General features: G+C 39.8%; 1 protein-coding gene across 1 annotated transcript; it reads left to right on the top strand.

Moving 5' to 3' along the window:
- Positions 1–5596: 5596 nt before the first annotated feature.
- LOC306839330 (transcriptional repressor scratch 1-like) lies at positions 5597–15834 on the top strand. Its single transcript, XM_079367957.1, has 2 exons — positions 5597–6780; positions 12147–15834. Exons 1-2 carry the CDS (start codon positions 6663–6665, stop codon positions 12923–12925), a joined length of 897 nt encoding a protein of 298 aa, XP_079224083.1. The 5' UTR covers positions 5597–6662; the 3' UTR covers positions 12926–15834.
- Positions 15835–17764: the final 1930 nt, after the last annotated feature.

Here is a 17764-nt window from a genome sequence, read left to right as displayed (position 1 = left end):
TCCTAACATCCATCCATCTATCATCCCTTCATCCTCACATCCATCCATCCATCCATCCTGACATCTATCCATCATCCATCCTCACTTCAATTCATCCCTCCATCCATCCTCACTTGCTGCCCATAAGTATGGATCATCTCAAGCTATGTGAACAGGCGAGCCATGAGACTGTATTTCTGTCAGAATGGTCTGAATCTACTGTGTGGTAAAGTAGTGGAGAGTAGAGATTTGAAGCTCTGGCAACATTAAAGTGCATCCCCGAAGAGCACAGAATTTGTCCTTTTGGACTAAAGAAAGATCATTCTAGATAACTCTCAAGTATTAAAAACGTTCAAGCAGAGTTGAGGATTACAGAATGAATCTGTTCTGGGTTTAATATCAGTCCTTGCACAATCAATGCAGAGACATATTTCTTGGATTCTAATTGGAGTTGCATTGCCATAGATTGCAAAATTGCTATATTATTGCTTTTGCCAAGAAAAAAAGGCAATTTCATAACTTTTCTTTTGCAAAATAATTGAATAAGCTCAAACAAAATGATCTAAATGTGGTTTAAAACGTAAAGGATTTAGGGGATGTTATTGTACTTGCTTTAAACAATTTATTCACAAGTCAAAATGCTGCTAAGGTAAAGCAAATGGTTCATGCATCTTCACTTGTTGAGGCTTGTTGGGTGTCAGGTGGCTGCATTTATATGTCCCTATTATGACTGAATATGATATTGCCTCTGCTTCTTGGCATGCCAGCCAAGCTTAAAGCCTTAAAATTCAACAGAACAGATTCAAGCACTGAGATGAAGGGTTTTCTGCCCCTCGACTTTGGTCTTGTGTCAGGTATGTGTAGGTTTTTCAGAATAAAAGGGTCACGCATTGTAAGGTGCACTAAGAGATACATTCAGTGATATAACTCTAGAACCCCACACTCCCAACATGGTGTAAGCTGTTTTACATCAACCTACTTTAATGGCACACGTGCCAAGTTAATCAGAACACAACTCTCTCTAACTGCTTCTTTGTGGGTATATTATATTTTTTGTACTTAAGATTTCAATTAATTATTGCAAATATGATTTGTGCTTATGTGCTTATTTCCTAAAATAATAAAAACCTGATTTATAGAGGACAATTGTTGACTTTTTGTTGTCCAGGTTAATGGTGATCATGTGTGATGATGATTCCTGTTGGACAATTTATGCTTTTGATTTCTCATGTGTTATATAAAGGGTCAAAGCTCAAGGTCTGCTACTAAAGCAGCACCACAAGCCACGCACTGTAAATCATGTTTGAACTTCCTCTATCTCCTCCTCTCTACTGTATTATCACATACCTGCCAAATTAGTTCAGATCCAGACGTCAACTTTTGTCTTTTATCTCTGCTCTGTCTTTGATCTCCTCTCTGACCCGCCAGATAAAACCAGAAATGATATGAAAAAATTCTTTGGGTGCAGTAGTCATCTTCAGGGTGTCAGGTGCTCTGTGTGGCCCTATCCTAATGAGCCACATGTGACCAGTTAAAAAGGACCCATCTGATCTGCCCATTCGCCTCATTACCACCCAATACATATTAATGTCCAGGGTCACATCTTATACATACAACATACATATTCATGGCACACATGCAGGGTCGTATATGTATCTTAATGACATGGACATGACGGTTTTACTGGTGATATTATGATATCTCTTTGTTTTGTTTTATTATGGCCAGCTGTGTGCTCCTCTTTATGCTTCTATTATCTTGTATTTTGTTCTGCTCTACATTGTTCACTTGCTGAATGCTCTGGAAATGTCAAATCCCTGGTTACTTGTTGTACTGAGTTGTTTGCGCTGCACAGGGTTACACTGTATTACATTGTTTTGAATAAAAGCTGTTCTGAACCCTTTTGGCTTGGAAGCTTTCAGGGTTTTAAGGTAAGCAACTTTATTTGTACCTGTGGGTAGAGAAGGTTTACAATGAGTGAGTCTCCTTTTCCATACAAATAGGGGAATGGGAGGAATAGGAGGGTGTGGGGTTATATTCTGAGATGATCAAAACAAAGCCGACACGTGCATCTCCCAAGTCTTAACAAAGCAACTCATGGGTAAGGTCAAAGGTTGGACGAGCTCTTTAGCGGGTTTGTTTCAAGGGGAAATCAAAGTGCAATGAAACCTTTCACCCAAAACATCCAAAGTGTCAAAAACATGAATTCAAATGAACATAGGTTCGAATTTGACTTTGGCCCTTTGCTGCATGTGATCCCCCATTCTCTCCTCCGATCATTACCTGTCTCTCTCCAGCTCCAGCTAATGACTAATCACGTCGTGAAGTTTATGTTACTTAATAAGACACTACTTGTTGTTTTTGGTGTGCATTAAATGCATAGTTTGCAATGCAAAGTTTACATCATGAATATAACTCTCCATTCAGTGTTGTCATCCTTACTTTCAGCTTCCTGAAGCTGTTTTTCCTCAGGCCCCGAACTATCAATTGCATTTTCTTTTTCTCAATCTCATCAGACCTGGAAAGAGGCTGTAGGAGACTTTGAAAAGGAACCATTTAAGTGTTCATGGTTCTCATTTATAGACAGTTTTAAGAACTTTGTGTTAACAATATCAATGTCAGGGTCAACCATCCTAACCATTATCTATCGAGTGTGAAATTCAGTTTCTATGAGCTGCTATTCGTTTACACAAACCTGGTTTGACCTTCCTTTTGCCCTCTATAAGTGGTTTGTCTCATTTTCCTCCGTATTGCTCCTTCCCTTTGTTTTTCTGTCTGACTTACCCCTTCCTTCTGTTTCCTCCACTCCCCCTCTGCTCTGTATTTCTCTCTGTCAGATTTTGTTTACAAACCCTTTCATCTGGAAATTGCTTTATATGTAAAACCCTTCTATTTGAAGGGAGTTTTATTTAAAACCCTGTCATTTAAATGGCTCTTAAAAAGACAGAGAAATGAAAAGTCAACATGGACCCTCCGATTGTGTTTTCTGACAGGACTGACACACAGACACCGACACACACGCACACACACACACACACACACACACACACACACACCGCCTTCTTGTCTACATGCATCTGAGTCTATTATTATGCTAATGACCCTCCAGTCTCCACATGTCCCCACAGCCTCGGCGCACAATGTTACGCATGCACGCACACACACACACACGCACACACGCACACACACACACACACACACCGATTTTTACGCTGAGCTCAGCAGTATAGCAGGGCTAGCAGGAAAAATAACGAGAAGTGGACAATGTCACCACCATATAAACAGTCCAGACAGAATTGGTACTACCTGGAGTGTCATCAATCGGGGAAAAGAGAAAATCAGTGCATTCCATTCTTGCTTACTGCAGTGGGGAAACTACAATAGATAAAATGAACAAGACCGTTCACTGGCTGACAGATGTCACATTGTCGTCTCAAGCTTTTAAAAATAACCTGTATTTAACCGTTTTCCTTTTGTAAAAGCAGAGCACTATAAATTACTGCATGCTTCGAAATGAATTCCACTTAAAATGTACAATCTGGGAACATACAAATCAAAGAGGCAACAGCGTCCTACATTCGGAAAAACATGTTATTGGTTACTTTTCTTCCTAACAAATACATTTAAAAGATAAGAAGCAATTTGATCATCCTGGTAGCCTATGTACAAGACAACTGCAAGTCTGTTTTGATATATCAGAACTTGAACAAAGAAGTCGCTAATGTTTGCTACCTTAAGAAATAGCACCACATGCCCCACTGTATTTTCTACATCTATTGTAATTTTAGCTGCTGATCAATACATTTTCAGATTCATTAAGTTCATAGGAATAATTAATGTGCATTGAGTGGAATATAGCTGCTGCCTGAATACATGACAGGGACTTCTGGGGGGCTTGATGGAAAAACTGATAAAGTCGTACATCTCTGGATGAACATCTTGCCTTTGTGTTGCCTTTCACAACACATACAAAAGGATTGTAAAAACTAAAGCTAACTTCATGTACGTGTGTTAATGACAGCACAGACACAGTCACATGACTGATAGACTTCTTGTTTATAAGGGAGAACAGAAACAAACCACTTAAAAGAGCAGAAGAGGGTCTGTTAGTTGCATAAGAATGCAGAGTTGTTTGTTAATTCTCAGTTGGATTAAAGAAACAGTCTCTTTTTATCCCATACAGGACAAACAGGGTCAATAATGAGGGATGCTCAAACAAGTCCAAAGCATTCTGATGTATTGATTGTTTTAAAGCAAGATGGTCATGATCTAATGCTATCCAGTCCATTTAAGAGAGAACAACTACTTCAATACGTAAGCACATAAATAAAGCAGCAATGGTAAGTGTCAACAAAGGAGACTGTCTGACTGATGGGTTCAAAAGCAACACTCAGCAATGCACTTAACTACACACACGCACATGCACAGGTTTGAACAGACACACTCACTCTGTCTCTCTCCAACATTTTCTCAATGAACTATAAAAATAGGTTAACTCCAAGGACCTCACTGAATAGAACTTACATAAACGCACACGTCACTGAATTACATCACACATCATCATCCTGCCCGTCTGTGTGTGTATGAATTGGGGCAGAGATTTGGATGTGTGTGTGTGTGTGTGTGTGTGTGTGTGTGTGGCTGTCTACCGGCTGGAGGGAGAAATCTGTTTGTTGAGTATTAAACACCGAAACAGAGCATCATGACTCTGCACCTTGTCTCTTCCCTCTCTCACACACAAGCATTCACAGATGAATATTAGGCAGTATGTAGCTCTGACAGTGTGTTTCCCTCTGGTTGTAAGAGACCATTCAGTGAAAGCACCTTAGCCTCTGTTACATTTACAAACTTCATTGGCTGTTGATGGGTCTAGATTTACGCATTCAGACATGATTGGCCCAGAAGGAGTGATGATTTGCATAAAGGGAACTCAATTGGTCGACTGCAGTGTAAAATCATTGACCTGTGTTCACTGCCACAAGAAGTTGGTTTCCAGTGGTTGATAACATGGTTCTCGGTCCTTGAGACAGACTTGAATTGTTAGGCGGGAGGACATTTTTTTTTCTGTGAACAAGCAGAACAAGTAATACATGTGAACAACAATGTGAACATTGTTTTGCAACTTTTTATTTTCGAAAACAAAAATCTGAGCAGCTGTCAATCAAGAACAAGCTAATTTGGACTCTCAGTGTTTTAAGTGTGAATTTGAAATTGTTTCATGAGATCAGGTTTTTTTAAAGGTTCTTTTGTTGCCAAAAGTTTTTCCAGGAAATTACTGTGTTTTTTTTGTTTTTGTTTTTCTCACTTCAGTTTCCGAGTCAAGATAAAGATAAGATAAGTAAAGATATTAGACACATTACAAGTTATAATTTGGTATGAACTTATGTTTTGTCCAGACCCATCTCCTCATTTCCTTTGCCACAAAAATCGCTGCGAACGTGCTCTTGAAACGAACTCATTAAATCCCTGCCCGGCCATTCTCGCGCGCTGCTACTGGTCCCACAAGACAAGATGCTCTTTTTTTTCTTCTTCTGATGAATAAAATTAGGCGCCGCACTCTCTCTCTCTCTCTCTCTCTCTCTCTCTCTCTCTCTGACTATAAAGCCGCAACAGCTGATCTCGTGCATCAGAAAGAGCCGCAGCTCCACACGTGCCGTGGAGGGGAGAAGGAGAGGAGACGAGAGAGAAAGAGAGTGGGCTAAACGACGGAGAAATGAGCTGTCCTTGTCTTCCAACTGCAGGGTTGTTTTGAGCAATATCTTCAAGGAAGTCTTATGACATTGTATCTGACGTAGAAGCCTTGCTCTCGAGACGTTTTCTATAACCAAATGTTCTCTTTTTTTTAAACCCATTTAACCTTCAGTTGCTCTCTGACCAACAGACGACCGTCACACCTGTTATTTTTACACTTCTTGTGAAGGGCACAGGTACATCTGACGGCTTCTTTTTGACATACATTCAAACTGTTTTGACTCATCCAACAGGAATTTCCGACGGACTGTGTTTCGCTTCAAATTGAGGCATTTTCAAAAGCGTTGGAAACTTCTTTATTGTCTCTATCATCGCCTTGGCTCGCGCGGAGCTGTCCGGTGCTGAAACCAAGAGGCTGTAAGGGCACGGGGAGAACCGCTCCTGGAACTGTCCACGTGCTGGAAACCAATGGTGTGGATGATGAAAATAAACGTCGACTGTCTTTATGAGGCAGCGGAATGACCAAATAAATAAGTTAAAGCTGGGACGTTTCACGTTAATTATCACCATCTTTGTTGGAACAGAAGTCAACACAGGAGTAGAGTGATTTTCTTTTTTTTTTTTTCTTTTTGGACCCCTCACAGCTCCACAAGTCTTTTTGTTGTGATTTATCGTACGAAAAGGGACGATTGTTTTTTTTAACCATAGAGTTGGTATTTCACAAACAAAAAAAAGGAACACTGGTTCTGCTACAAAAACAAGAAACACATAAGAAGCGCTTGATTCCTCTGATATTAAAAAGCCATGTCTCCTCTCCATATTCGGATCAGTTTGATTGGAGGGAGCAAACTCACCTTTGCTGAGTCCAAGTAATACATTAAGGTTAAAATCAGACGATAAAGAGTTTCACCTTCAAGTCCAAAGAGGGTTGGAAGATAGAGGAAGAAAGCTTGTTTTTTTTTCTCGAGTGTAGGAACAACTACTGTCCCATCATGCCTCGCTCCTTCTTGGTCAAGAAAGTGAAACTGGACGATTTTTCGGCTGCAGAGCTGGAGTACGGTCACAGCAGAAGAGAAGAACTCAGTCTGCGATTCCATCATCATGACAAAGGTCTGTCACCCTCCCACCTTCACACACTCGACACTGTCTGCAATACATCATCCAGGGCACTTCTTTATTCACACATTCGAAGCATTAGTCATGGCTGTTTCAGGATAAGGATAAGGAAAATGGGAATCATGGGGTCAAACTGTGGTCACATATAGACTACAAATCACAGGCATTGAAATGCTCCTTTTCTTGATAAGATGATTTGCATAACACTGTAGAGAAACAGATCAGAGGTGATAAAATCTTTTTCAGATGAACCAAAAGAACCCTACATAAACAGAGTGTTTAATGTATACTGGTTGATTAAAAAAAAAAATAGCCTAATGTGATCATTGTGTGATACATAATGACCCTCAATACAGCAATGTTAAAGGCCAGGGCAGATCTCAAGGTTTTAATTAAGTACTTCATCAGGGTGCATTCTTCAACCCAATCCATGTGTGAACATTGTAACACTTGAAGACGCCTGGGAATATGTATGAAAATGACATTTGAATTCATAGATTAAATCTTATTGTTGTTAAGGTTTGGTTCTCTGTGACATGCATGGAAACAATCTGATGTCACAGCTGTAAAAGTAACTGTAAAAATATGACCTTTTCTTTCTTCTTATAATGCAAAAAAGCTTCTAAGCAACAGGGAGTCAGAGAGCTTACATTTTCTGAAGGAAACCATGCCCAACAATTACGTTATGTCATATGCACTGGGATTCTCTGTTGTTCTGGTGCCCAGTAAATTATTCAAATCAGGTGGTTTTCCAGCAGCTGAGTCTCGCTACAAGATTTAAACACATTACGCTGCTACATTGATGCTAAATGGTTCCCACGCAGTGCATAATCCTGGATTCGCCGGCAAAATACAATACAGAGTCAGTGGGAACGGCTCAGACATTCAGGGGAGTTTTCAGCTATTGATAAATCATTGGGCAAACACTTTTGAACAGAAGCTTACATGCTAATATTTGCTCATGAGGGCTGTTGTTGTTTTGTTCTCGTGGTGCTCTGAGCTGACACTGTCTGAAAACCACTTAGGATTTCAACAAAAGTGTCAGCTTCTTGATTGCCACAGAAATATTGAGGATTTTTTGCATTCAAAGATGCCCAGAGGATGATTGTTCGAGTTGTTAAAGTTTATTCATGATGCGTTTAAGGCTTTTTATCTGATTGTTTTTGTTTTACTCCACTTGTACTTTTTTTAGGTTTTGGATTTCTGGCACTTCTACAATAGTCTTATTGCTTTTTTTAAACCCATATTTAAGCAGGAACTCAGAAAATCAGCTTCAATAAAAAGAAAACGCTCTCCTGAGGAGAACATTTAACATACTGTTTCTGTAGACTGAAGATCTAGCAATCAAAGTGCTTTAAATTTTTATAGGACTTTATAGAGACCAACATAAAACTTCCAATGAAAAGTGAATGTTACACTTCTAATTTGGGAGCTGAAATAACAGGATCCCAGTGGGTTGATAAGATCGCCCTGTTTAAATGCTGAATGCATGAAAAGGAAAGTTAAAGGCGTGATGGCTACATCTTCTTCACAAGACACGTTCCTGTATCTGTCAACCTGCTTCTGCCTCCTAGTGGTGGAAATTGTATCAAAGCATCTTTAAAGGACTTCAGTAAAAAAATTGCAGCTGCCAGAGTAGAGGAGGAGGTGAGTAATGCGTTAGTGCAGCCTGGTGGTTTTCACATTGTTACAAGGTCAAACGTGCAATGAAGAGATCCCAGGTGTTCTGATGTCAGGGTGAACAGAGACACATGCGGCAGCAGTGCGGCAGGCATGTACAGACTGAGGCTTCTGTCCCTTGATATAAATATAAAAAGAGTTTGACTGAAGCAGCTGCCGCTTGTTGCACGCACACACACACACACACACACACACACACACACACACACAGAGTGGCATACACACAGAAATGCACAAGCGTACGCGCTTTACTGTGTTTCTGTCAACTCGGCACATTACCCAGGCAGCTTGCACAGCTGAGTGCACTGTGTTAAACACACACACACATACACACACACACACACACACACACACACACACACACACACACACACACACACACACACACACACACAGAGGGAGCAGTCAGTGACCTACAAGTGTCCAAAGCACACAAGTGTGCGTCAGTTACTGCTGGTTTGGATCAAAAATTAAATTGTAGCTTGCAGCTTTTCTCTCATGCTCTTCCTACTTCTGCCTCTCTTCGCCTCTCTCCATCGTTCTTTTTCTTGCTCTGTGGATTTCAAAGACACACATAAAAGAAGGACGAGTATTTTAATCTTTAATAAGCATTTAGAAGAGCTATCAACTCTAATGCTGCTAAAGTGCTTTGAAACGAATACAGAGTTGACAGCGAGACAGAGGCGGAGACGTTTGGAGAGAGACAAAGACAAACAGACGTTGCGCAGACGTTGAGACAGAGACAGTACAGTTTTTACAGGAGAATACTGGGCAGCGGTCATGTTAAATAGGCAAACTATGAATGGAGTTTGTTTCTATCTCTGCAATGTTTCGTGGCTCTCACATACACAGAACACAGTCTGATGCCAAAGTATTTTCACTGCACTGAAATCAAGCTCAAGACAGGTGATATGATTCACTTCACAAGTTGTTTTCAACAAGAGCCAAACTTATGTCAGTATGTTAGTCCACACAAAGTCTGTCATCCATTCAGTCAACACACACTGCTCTTACACATGACGTTAAGCAAATACTAAACAATGGAATTAGGTATAGATTTTTCCTTGTATAGATTTTAGTTTAACTTTTTTTCTCTCACAAAAATGCAACATTTATGTAACAATTTGACATTTATAAATGAAGTGAAATATAAAAAAAATCTGAACCAATCCTTGCCATTGTCTATGGAGAGTCAGGTCATTCCATGCAGAGAGGCGTTCAGGTTGGCGGCAAAAGCAAACACAGACTCTCAGTCAGGAAACATGGAACCGTGTCCGGTGTGCAAGCAAACCTTAATGTTGATGTATTTAAATGACAAAGTATTGAAATAAGTCACATTTTTTAAACTTCTTTGACTTCATTTGACTTAATCCCACAGAGGAATATTGCACGTGTTTTTCCAGCACATTTATTTAACAGCAGCTATTTGACAACTTCTATTTTGACACGAGTTACTCTTTTATTTAATGAGACACTACACCATGATACTTTAGGTACACTTTGCTAACAGTATTAAAGTGCTTTAATGTGCAGGACTTGTTCTCCAAATGAACGATGAAACATAATGTTCAGAACCCTTTTCCACCATTGGCTGTGGCCAGTAATTAACGAGTCGGTATTTTGTTGATATACTACTTTTTTTTTTTTTTTTAAGGAAACAAATTTTTCTGTTTAAGCCCTCAAGCTTAAAAAAAATGAAGCTGAGAATCTGCCTGCGTGCAGTTTGACTGATTGTTATTGATTATGACGTACATCAGCGTCAGAAAGGCCAAGGCTGATCTTAGTCAACTTAATAATTGTGAAAAAATGAACACTTGGTCATGTTTCAAAGCTTTACTCATGCTCTATAAAACAAGGGACAAATGCACTAACACACACACACACACACACACACACACACACACACACACACACACACACACACACACACAGGACTTTGTCCCAGAGTACAATGATTGAATATTTATGATTCATGATTTTTTTCCTTATCTCCCCCTCTTTCCAACGTCTTCCCTCTTCTTTTCCTCCCCTCCATAGACCCGTCTTAATTTAATTCAAAATCTTAAATCGACATGAGGCCTGTTAGCAGCTTAGCTGAACCACCTAACCACAATTATTGTGTTGGTTGTACCACAACTTGAACCCTGTTAAACCCTTTATTCCTGCCTCAGTTCTTTCTTCCTTTGTTTTCCCTTTGCTGTCTATATACTCTATACTCCACTTCTCTTCTCCTTCCTGCCTCATGTTCCATCTCTCTCCGTCTCTTGTTCTCATCATATTATCGACCAACTTTGGAGCTTTCTCAGAACTGCATCATGAAATTATATTACCAGCAATAGTATCTCCTCTGCTGCCTGTGTCTGAATGCTCACAGAGTGCTAATTGAAACGGAGAGCTATTGATCAGCATGGATCCACAGGAGTCACGGCTGTGGGGTATTAGCAACCAGACTGTTCCTTGTGTCTGCTGGAGCTCAGCCTGTTGAGTGTTAAAGCCAATAATAGAAATAATGAAGCCGCTGACTTCATAACGCAGCTACAAATAATTCATCAGTTTTTGTTGGGAATATGCAGGTTGCTCAGAAATGTTTGAGGCAATTCTACATGTAGAAGACCGAAATGTTACGGCCAGTGCACAGATGAAGGCAGTCAGTGTCAGGATGCCCTTGAGCAAAGCGTGACTATCCCAGCTGCTGTAATAGAGATGCTCTGTGAACAGCAGTAGATATTTTGACAGCTCAGAGGTGTGGATGTGTAGCTGTGGACCTGTCAGGATAGGTGCAGTTGTTGTGGAGGGAGTGTGCTCACTGAACCCTCATATGAAAAATAAAGATTTCCGGCTGAGGGGAAAGTGTCTCCTGCTGGCTGGAAAAGACATAAAAGCACTTTAGTGCCACTATAAATACCTCAACTCTTCTTCTCTGCTTTATAGCAGCTCCAAAAATGGTTTTGTTTTGAGCAATCTCACAACAGTGTCTCGTGTGACTACTTGTGTCTTGGTATGAAGGCTTGTGTTAAAGTGAAAAACAATAGTCAATGTTCAAACATGATGCAGAGGTTGTTAATATGATCCTGGGGGGTCCAAATGATATTTAGAAACCAGAGACGCCAGGCTGCAATCAGTAACATTATCAGGAGACAACATGTCTCTCTGAATAATGAATGAACTCAACTGTATGACTTTGATTTGTGGCCTGTGTTTTTACAATCATATGAAATCTTTTTAATCGTATTGGCAACAATGTTTCTCCTCCATGGGGCTCTCAGGAGGACTCAAAAACAAACTCCACTTGTTATCCTTCTCAGTAGCGACACAGCTCTCTTTTTCCTCATGACTGACTGCAGCAGTGAGCTTCATTCACACACGATAACTGTACGCCATGTTTTTAAAATGTTGTCGATTTGTCAGAAGTTTCAACATTATTTAATAAGCGATACCTGTTTAATAGTTTCCAACTTGATGGTCAACTTTTTTTGGTAAAAAAAAGGAGATGTTTTGGGCTTGTTAACTGTAAAAAAATGAAAGGGAAGGCTGCAAGGATCTTGTTGAGAAAAACATCTATCCGCCCTGGTTTCACTCATTTTGTTTCCAAGTCCAGATTTTCTAACCAATCAGTTTCTCATTTCCAATCAATCTCCCTGTCATTGTTAAATGATTGATGTTGTCCTCTCTCTCCTCAGGCTATGTCAGCGATTATCTGAGTCCATCTCCTTATGACGATGTGGTTGGAAGTGATTCTTCTGTCATCTCTAAAGTGCCCTCCCCCAGCCATCCGTCAATCATCTACGGACGCATCGACGACACCTATTCTGGTATTCACGAAGATATCCATGGAGATTCTGACCAACCAGACAGCCCGCGCTCTGAGGTGTCATCATCAGCTGGTGGTTACATCAATGGGGACGCAGCCGTTAGTGAGGGATACACAGTGGATGCGTTTTTCATCATGGACGGACGGTCGAGGAGAAAAGCCGCAGCCAGCGCCAGAGGAGCTACGCAGAGGCACACCTGCAGCGAGTGCGGCAAAACCTACGCAACGTCCTCCAACCTGAGCCGACACAAGCAGACGCACCGGAGCATCGACAGCAAGATGGCCAAGAAGTGCCCAACGTGTGGTAAAGTCTACGTCTCCATGCCAGCGATGGCCATGCACCTCCTTACCCACGACCTCAAGCACAAGTGCGACGTGTGCGGCAAAGCGTTCAGCAGACCGTGGCTTCTGCAGGGTCACATGCGCTCCCACACGGGGGAGAAGCCGTTTGGGTGTGCGCACTGCGGTAAGGCGTTCGCTGATCGGTCTAACCTGCGAGCTCACATGCAGACGCACTCGGCCTTCAAGCACTACAAGTGTAAACGCTGTGACAAGACGTTTGCCCTCAAGAGTTACCTGAATAAGCACTACGAGTCTGCATGTTTCAAAGGGGCCTTCTCCCCAATCAGCTCATTGGGGGAGTGTTAAAGTCAAAAAACGTTGACTGGACTGGTTTATAACAGATCTGACTGGCCTAAATCCACTTTTTCTGCTTTCCCAACAAGATGACCAGTATGCCTGAGCGTCACAAGTCAAACCACAAAAATAGTAGTTTGAGGACAAGTCTGTTCCTATCAAGACCCATCCATCCCTCCTCTGTCTCCTCTTTCCTTATCTGGAGGTAAAATTGAACGTTTCAGATGCTTGATTTAGATAACCACCTGCGTCAATACAAAACGTCCCTTCCTGAGGTGGTTTTAGTATCTGTGAAGATAAATAAAGCACAGCACATCTAGCTCATCACTTTTGAAGATACCTAGATCTATTTACGTCCATATCTATCCCTGTCCCATGATGAAACCACTCTGAAGCACAATTCCTCTCCCATCTCTTTGTCTTCCTGAGACAGGAATATCACAGGACTTAAAAAGCATGAATCACAGCTTAGTTTTCTTGCAAAGAGATTCAATGAACTTTTGTATTTACTGCTTTTTTAAAATCAAACATATTCTAAGGGTACGTCTAGTATTCTGCTTTTGAAACTAACCTTGGACTGAACCTTTGAAAAGATAAAGCAACAAGACAAAGAAATGACACGTCATTGGTTCCCTGTAAGCAAACAAAATACTTGTAATGTTTTTTTTCTTTACACCAGCGACACACCCTGTCTACTGTGTACTGGGTCAGTTATGGCTTCTACAGTGTTAAGTCTATGATCAGCATAGTATAACTTTGAAGTTGGGAAACATTATTTTTTATTGTGATTTTCTCAAAGCCAATGTCTTAAATGGAAAGTTATTGTTTGTTGCTTTTGGGATTTAAACATTTTGAGCTTCAGTTGACAGTAAATAGTGGAGAGTGAGCAAGAATTAGTTTGACAAACTGGATTTCTGAGCCACCAGGGTATTCACAAACCTTGTTTTTCTACAACCTTAACCTGTTATTTATTTAAACCAGTGTTAGAAAAGAAGTCAGACGTTGAAAATGTTTGGGTTTTCTTTTAAAGGTCAAACCTTTTATGGATTGCGTTTCGATGTTTTTGTTGCCAGAGGGCCACACAGTCTTACTCTTTGATTTTTAAGTCTTTTTTTACGTCTATTTATTGCCTAATTTATTGATTTATTCGTATGTTTTTGTCGATGTTTTGCACTTTACTTTGTTATATTACTTTTGCCTTTGTTAAATAATATGCCAAAGCATTTGACACTTTCTAATTACCTTTTTATTTTTGTCCGACACTTTAATTACAAAAAAAAACTACTGCATGCAAAAAATAACAATAACATAATAATGGAATCTATGCCAATTTTATGAATCTTTGGGATATTTTGCCAAACCTCTTAGATAAACATATTAAATCAATTTCTGTCTTGGGCAATATTTCATTGATATCCGATAGAGCAATAATGCATGATATTTTTGAAGAGACTCGGGTCATAACTGCTTGTAACATCTTGATTTTTTTCAAGCGCTATTCTATGTAGTTATGAGAAATGAAATTTCAGGGAGTTAGCGAACCAAGTTAGTGTTAAATATGGAGGGTCGGGTGGAGAGCTCGGATTTAGAGGGATTGTGCAACTGTGGTGATGCTCTGCCGCTTTCTCTAAAGACTTGAAAATTAGAAAAATAAGCAAGATCGTAGAGTCCTTTTCCCAATTTTCAAAGCTCTGATTGTTGAGTATTTCATATTATTCATAACATTTCCCTCTGTCAATAACTCTATGTTGGCATCCTTTGCTTGTGTCAGCATTAGGCGCTTTTTGGATCTTTCAAGGGTTCACACAGATGGCACAACTCCTTTAGGTGGAGGGCTCTGGGATGGGTCGGGACGGGTCTTTTGTACATGGATTATGCACTGCCTGCCTCGTATTTATTACTCTAAAATATTGTAGAAAGTAGAAGGTACTACTGTAGGCCTCTGGTGCTGAAACATAGATACAAATAACAAAACCCTACCAATCTGTATTGGTGAAGAAGTCATCTTGACATCAGCAGTGGTACAGATGTTTCCCATCGAAAGGTCACTTTTTCTTTCAGGCTTTCCAAGCCTTAATGAGCAAAGTCCATGTAAGGAATCTGGAGCTAACACGCTCACTGCACAGTCTTTGGTTGTTTTTACTTTCCCATCAACCCAGGCTGTGAGGTTGTTGTGGCGATTCCCAATGCAATTAAAGGATAGTCGAAAAAGAAGAGAAAACATTGAGTCAATATTTCAGCACCAGAGAGCATCAACAAAAACTTAGATTCTACTATGAACTACTGTAGCCTACTATAGCCACAAGCTAGTTTACCTATTCTTATATAAAAGCACTTCCTCTTACGGATTATATCTTACAACTTTTTTTGTGTTCAAAGATAGTAGCACAATGAAAGAGTTTAGTTTCAGGTAGAAAATGCCTTGTATGTAGAAATATCAACCTCTTTCTCCTTTTTCTACTACGATGAATCAAAGGTACGAACAACAACGATGCTGAAACAACAAGAGACATGTGCAACAGGTGGTTTAAACCAACACCTCCACTACATGTTGACATGTTGTGTTATTTGCTACACAGCTGTGTGAGAGCATCTTCATCACCACACCTTTTATAAGAGCGAATGAAAAACTCGACTATTTTGCGGCAAGAGGCCTTGTATATAAGCACTGATGTGTGACTTTGGAGTACAATTCTTTCTACGGATCTGTATAGATTGACAGAGATGATGATGATGATGATGATGATGATGATGATGATGATGATGATGATGATGAAGGTGATGATTTTTCTGGAGCTTCCTGCTTTGTTTTGAGTTCTTCCTCTGAGGTTTTTTTGGGACCTCCTGTGGCGGTTCCAACTAATGTAAAGCACAAACAACACTGGGCATTTTGTTTCACTTCCTAAATAAAAACTAGTTTGAAAAGAGTTGTGTCAACATGTCTTTTACTGTACTGAACCAGTGTTAGCATCGTCATCAACATTTATGAAGTTTTCCCTTTTCATTGGACTGTTTTCTTATTCTTCATAATGAAGGTATTTCAGCTAACCAAATGTGATTGGGGCCAGGGACATATGAAGACCAAATGCGCATTAGATCAATTCTACATGAATACACTGGTTTTAAGATATAATCTACTGATGTAGCATTTTAAGGGATTAATTTGAAGGACAACAAAGAATTCAAGTCTACAGCTTTGAGCTAGATGTTATTGCTAATGTCAGCATTTTTACATGTTCTCAATTCTCAACCTTCATTCACACTAATGATATACTTTTACTCTTGTGAATTTAATATGGATAATACAGTATAATCAGTATAATAAGGTGTTTGGAAACATCTTTGGGTATGTATATTACTTTCAGATACATGTTTTGCTCTGGCTCTGGCCTGTATACTATCAACTCTGCAAGGTAGAGCTGGAGGTTTTTTCCAATATCTAAGGGAGAAGAGAAAAAGGAGCGATTAAAATGTTGCTCTGTGATGTCGTCATTACATGAATCAATCAACTGTAAATATTAATGGAAGTCTGAGTGATGCCACCCATCATTAATAGCAGGGGGGCTCCAGAAGCTCATCGTCAGCAGCTGCTGTCATACTGGAAATCCTGACCTAAACCTCTTCAACAAGAGGCTGCGAGCTGAAGCTGAGTACGTTTTAAGCCTTTTTACAAACCTTTACATCGTGGCCACCGTATCGTTCATAAAACGCAAACAGAGTTGTTTAAGAACAACACAACCCCTGTACTGTGTAGACACATAACTAATCAGACCTATTTCTTTTTTGTACCAGGTTGTAAACATGTTTGTTTCTGCTGTAAAAGCTGCTTTTTTGGATGTGGTGTGTATCTGACATCTGGGGCTCATGGAGCCAGCCTCAAACATCACTTAGTCTGGACAAAAAAATGAGGCTTTAAAAAAGAGCTAATCCCAAGAGGCAAACAGCTAACGTGGTTAACAATTTATATCAACACATTATGCAACTGCTTTCATAGCTGAACAATTCAAGATGGGTACACTGACTTTCATGTGTAAAAATCAGTGCAGTGACCCTTTAAACAATGTGCTTATGTTTATGTGCATGTTATCAGCTGTACTATGAAGGTCACAGAGTACGTCAGATTGATCTTTACAGCATTACAGCATTCATACATAATCATCCTCTGAGGTAATAATAAACATTTCAAAAGACTCCTCAAGACAGCAAGCCCTACAGTGTTAATTATTCATTTGCATATTGATTAGTCATGATGTAAAAAAACCCCACATGGTTAAAAGTTACAATAAAATAACATATTAAAGTTTCATCGATGCTTTTTAGGCCCCTGTGCTTTCTTTCCCCGGTAAACGGTTAATTAGTGTTTGTAAAACATTCATTAAGATGATGTGCCTCCAGTATAAAATACAGCAAGTGATTATTATTTACGACACTCTCTCTCTTTCTCTCTCTCTGTTCTTCCTTATGGCAACTGAGCAGAGGTCAATGTGTGTGTGCGCGTGTGTGTGGGGGGTTGTGATTTAATTGCTTGTGGGGGGTCTCATATATGAACAGAGAAGCTGATGTAAGGGCAATGCCTTTAACCTTGATAATACTGCAACACAATGTGTGTGTGTGTGTGTGTGTGTGTGTATGTATAGGTGTAAATAGTGTATACTTAGCTCTGTGTGTAAATGATTTAGTTTCATTAGATAAAATCATTTGAAATTTTCTTAATGTTGCAATTAAATCTTAAGGTGAAAAGAGTGTACATGTTTTAGTAGCCATTTTGGATTGAATGCAATAAATGGAATGTGCTTTTATATTAAAAAAACGGTAATGATGCTCCCACTGGTATGTAATGGTTTATTTACA

This window comes from Symphodus melops (genome assembly GCF_947650265.1).
Source record: "Symphodus melops genome assembly, chromosome: 18".
NCBI classification, from domain to species: Eukaryota; Metazoa; Chordata; class Actinopteri; order Labriformes; family Labridae; genus Symphodus; species Symphodus melops.
Note: the sequence above shows the minus strand (reverse complement) of the source record. Positions and strands in the feature narration are given on the sequence as shown.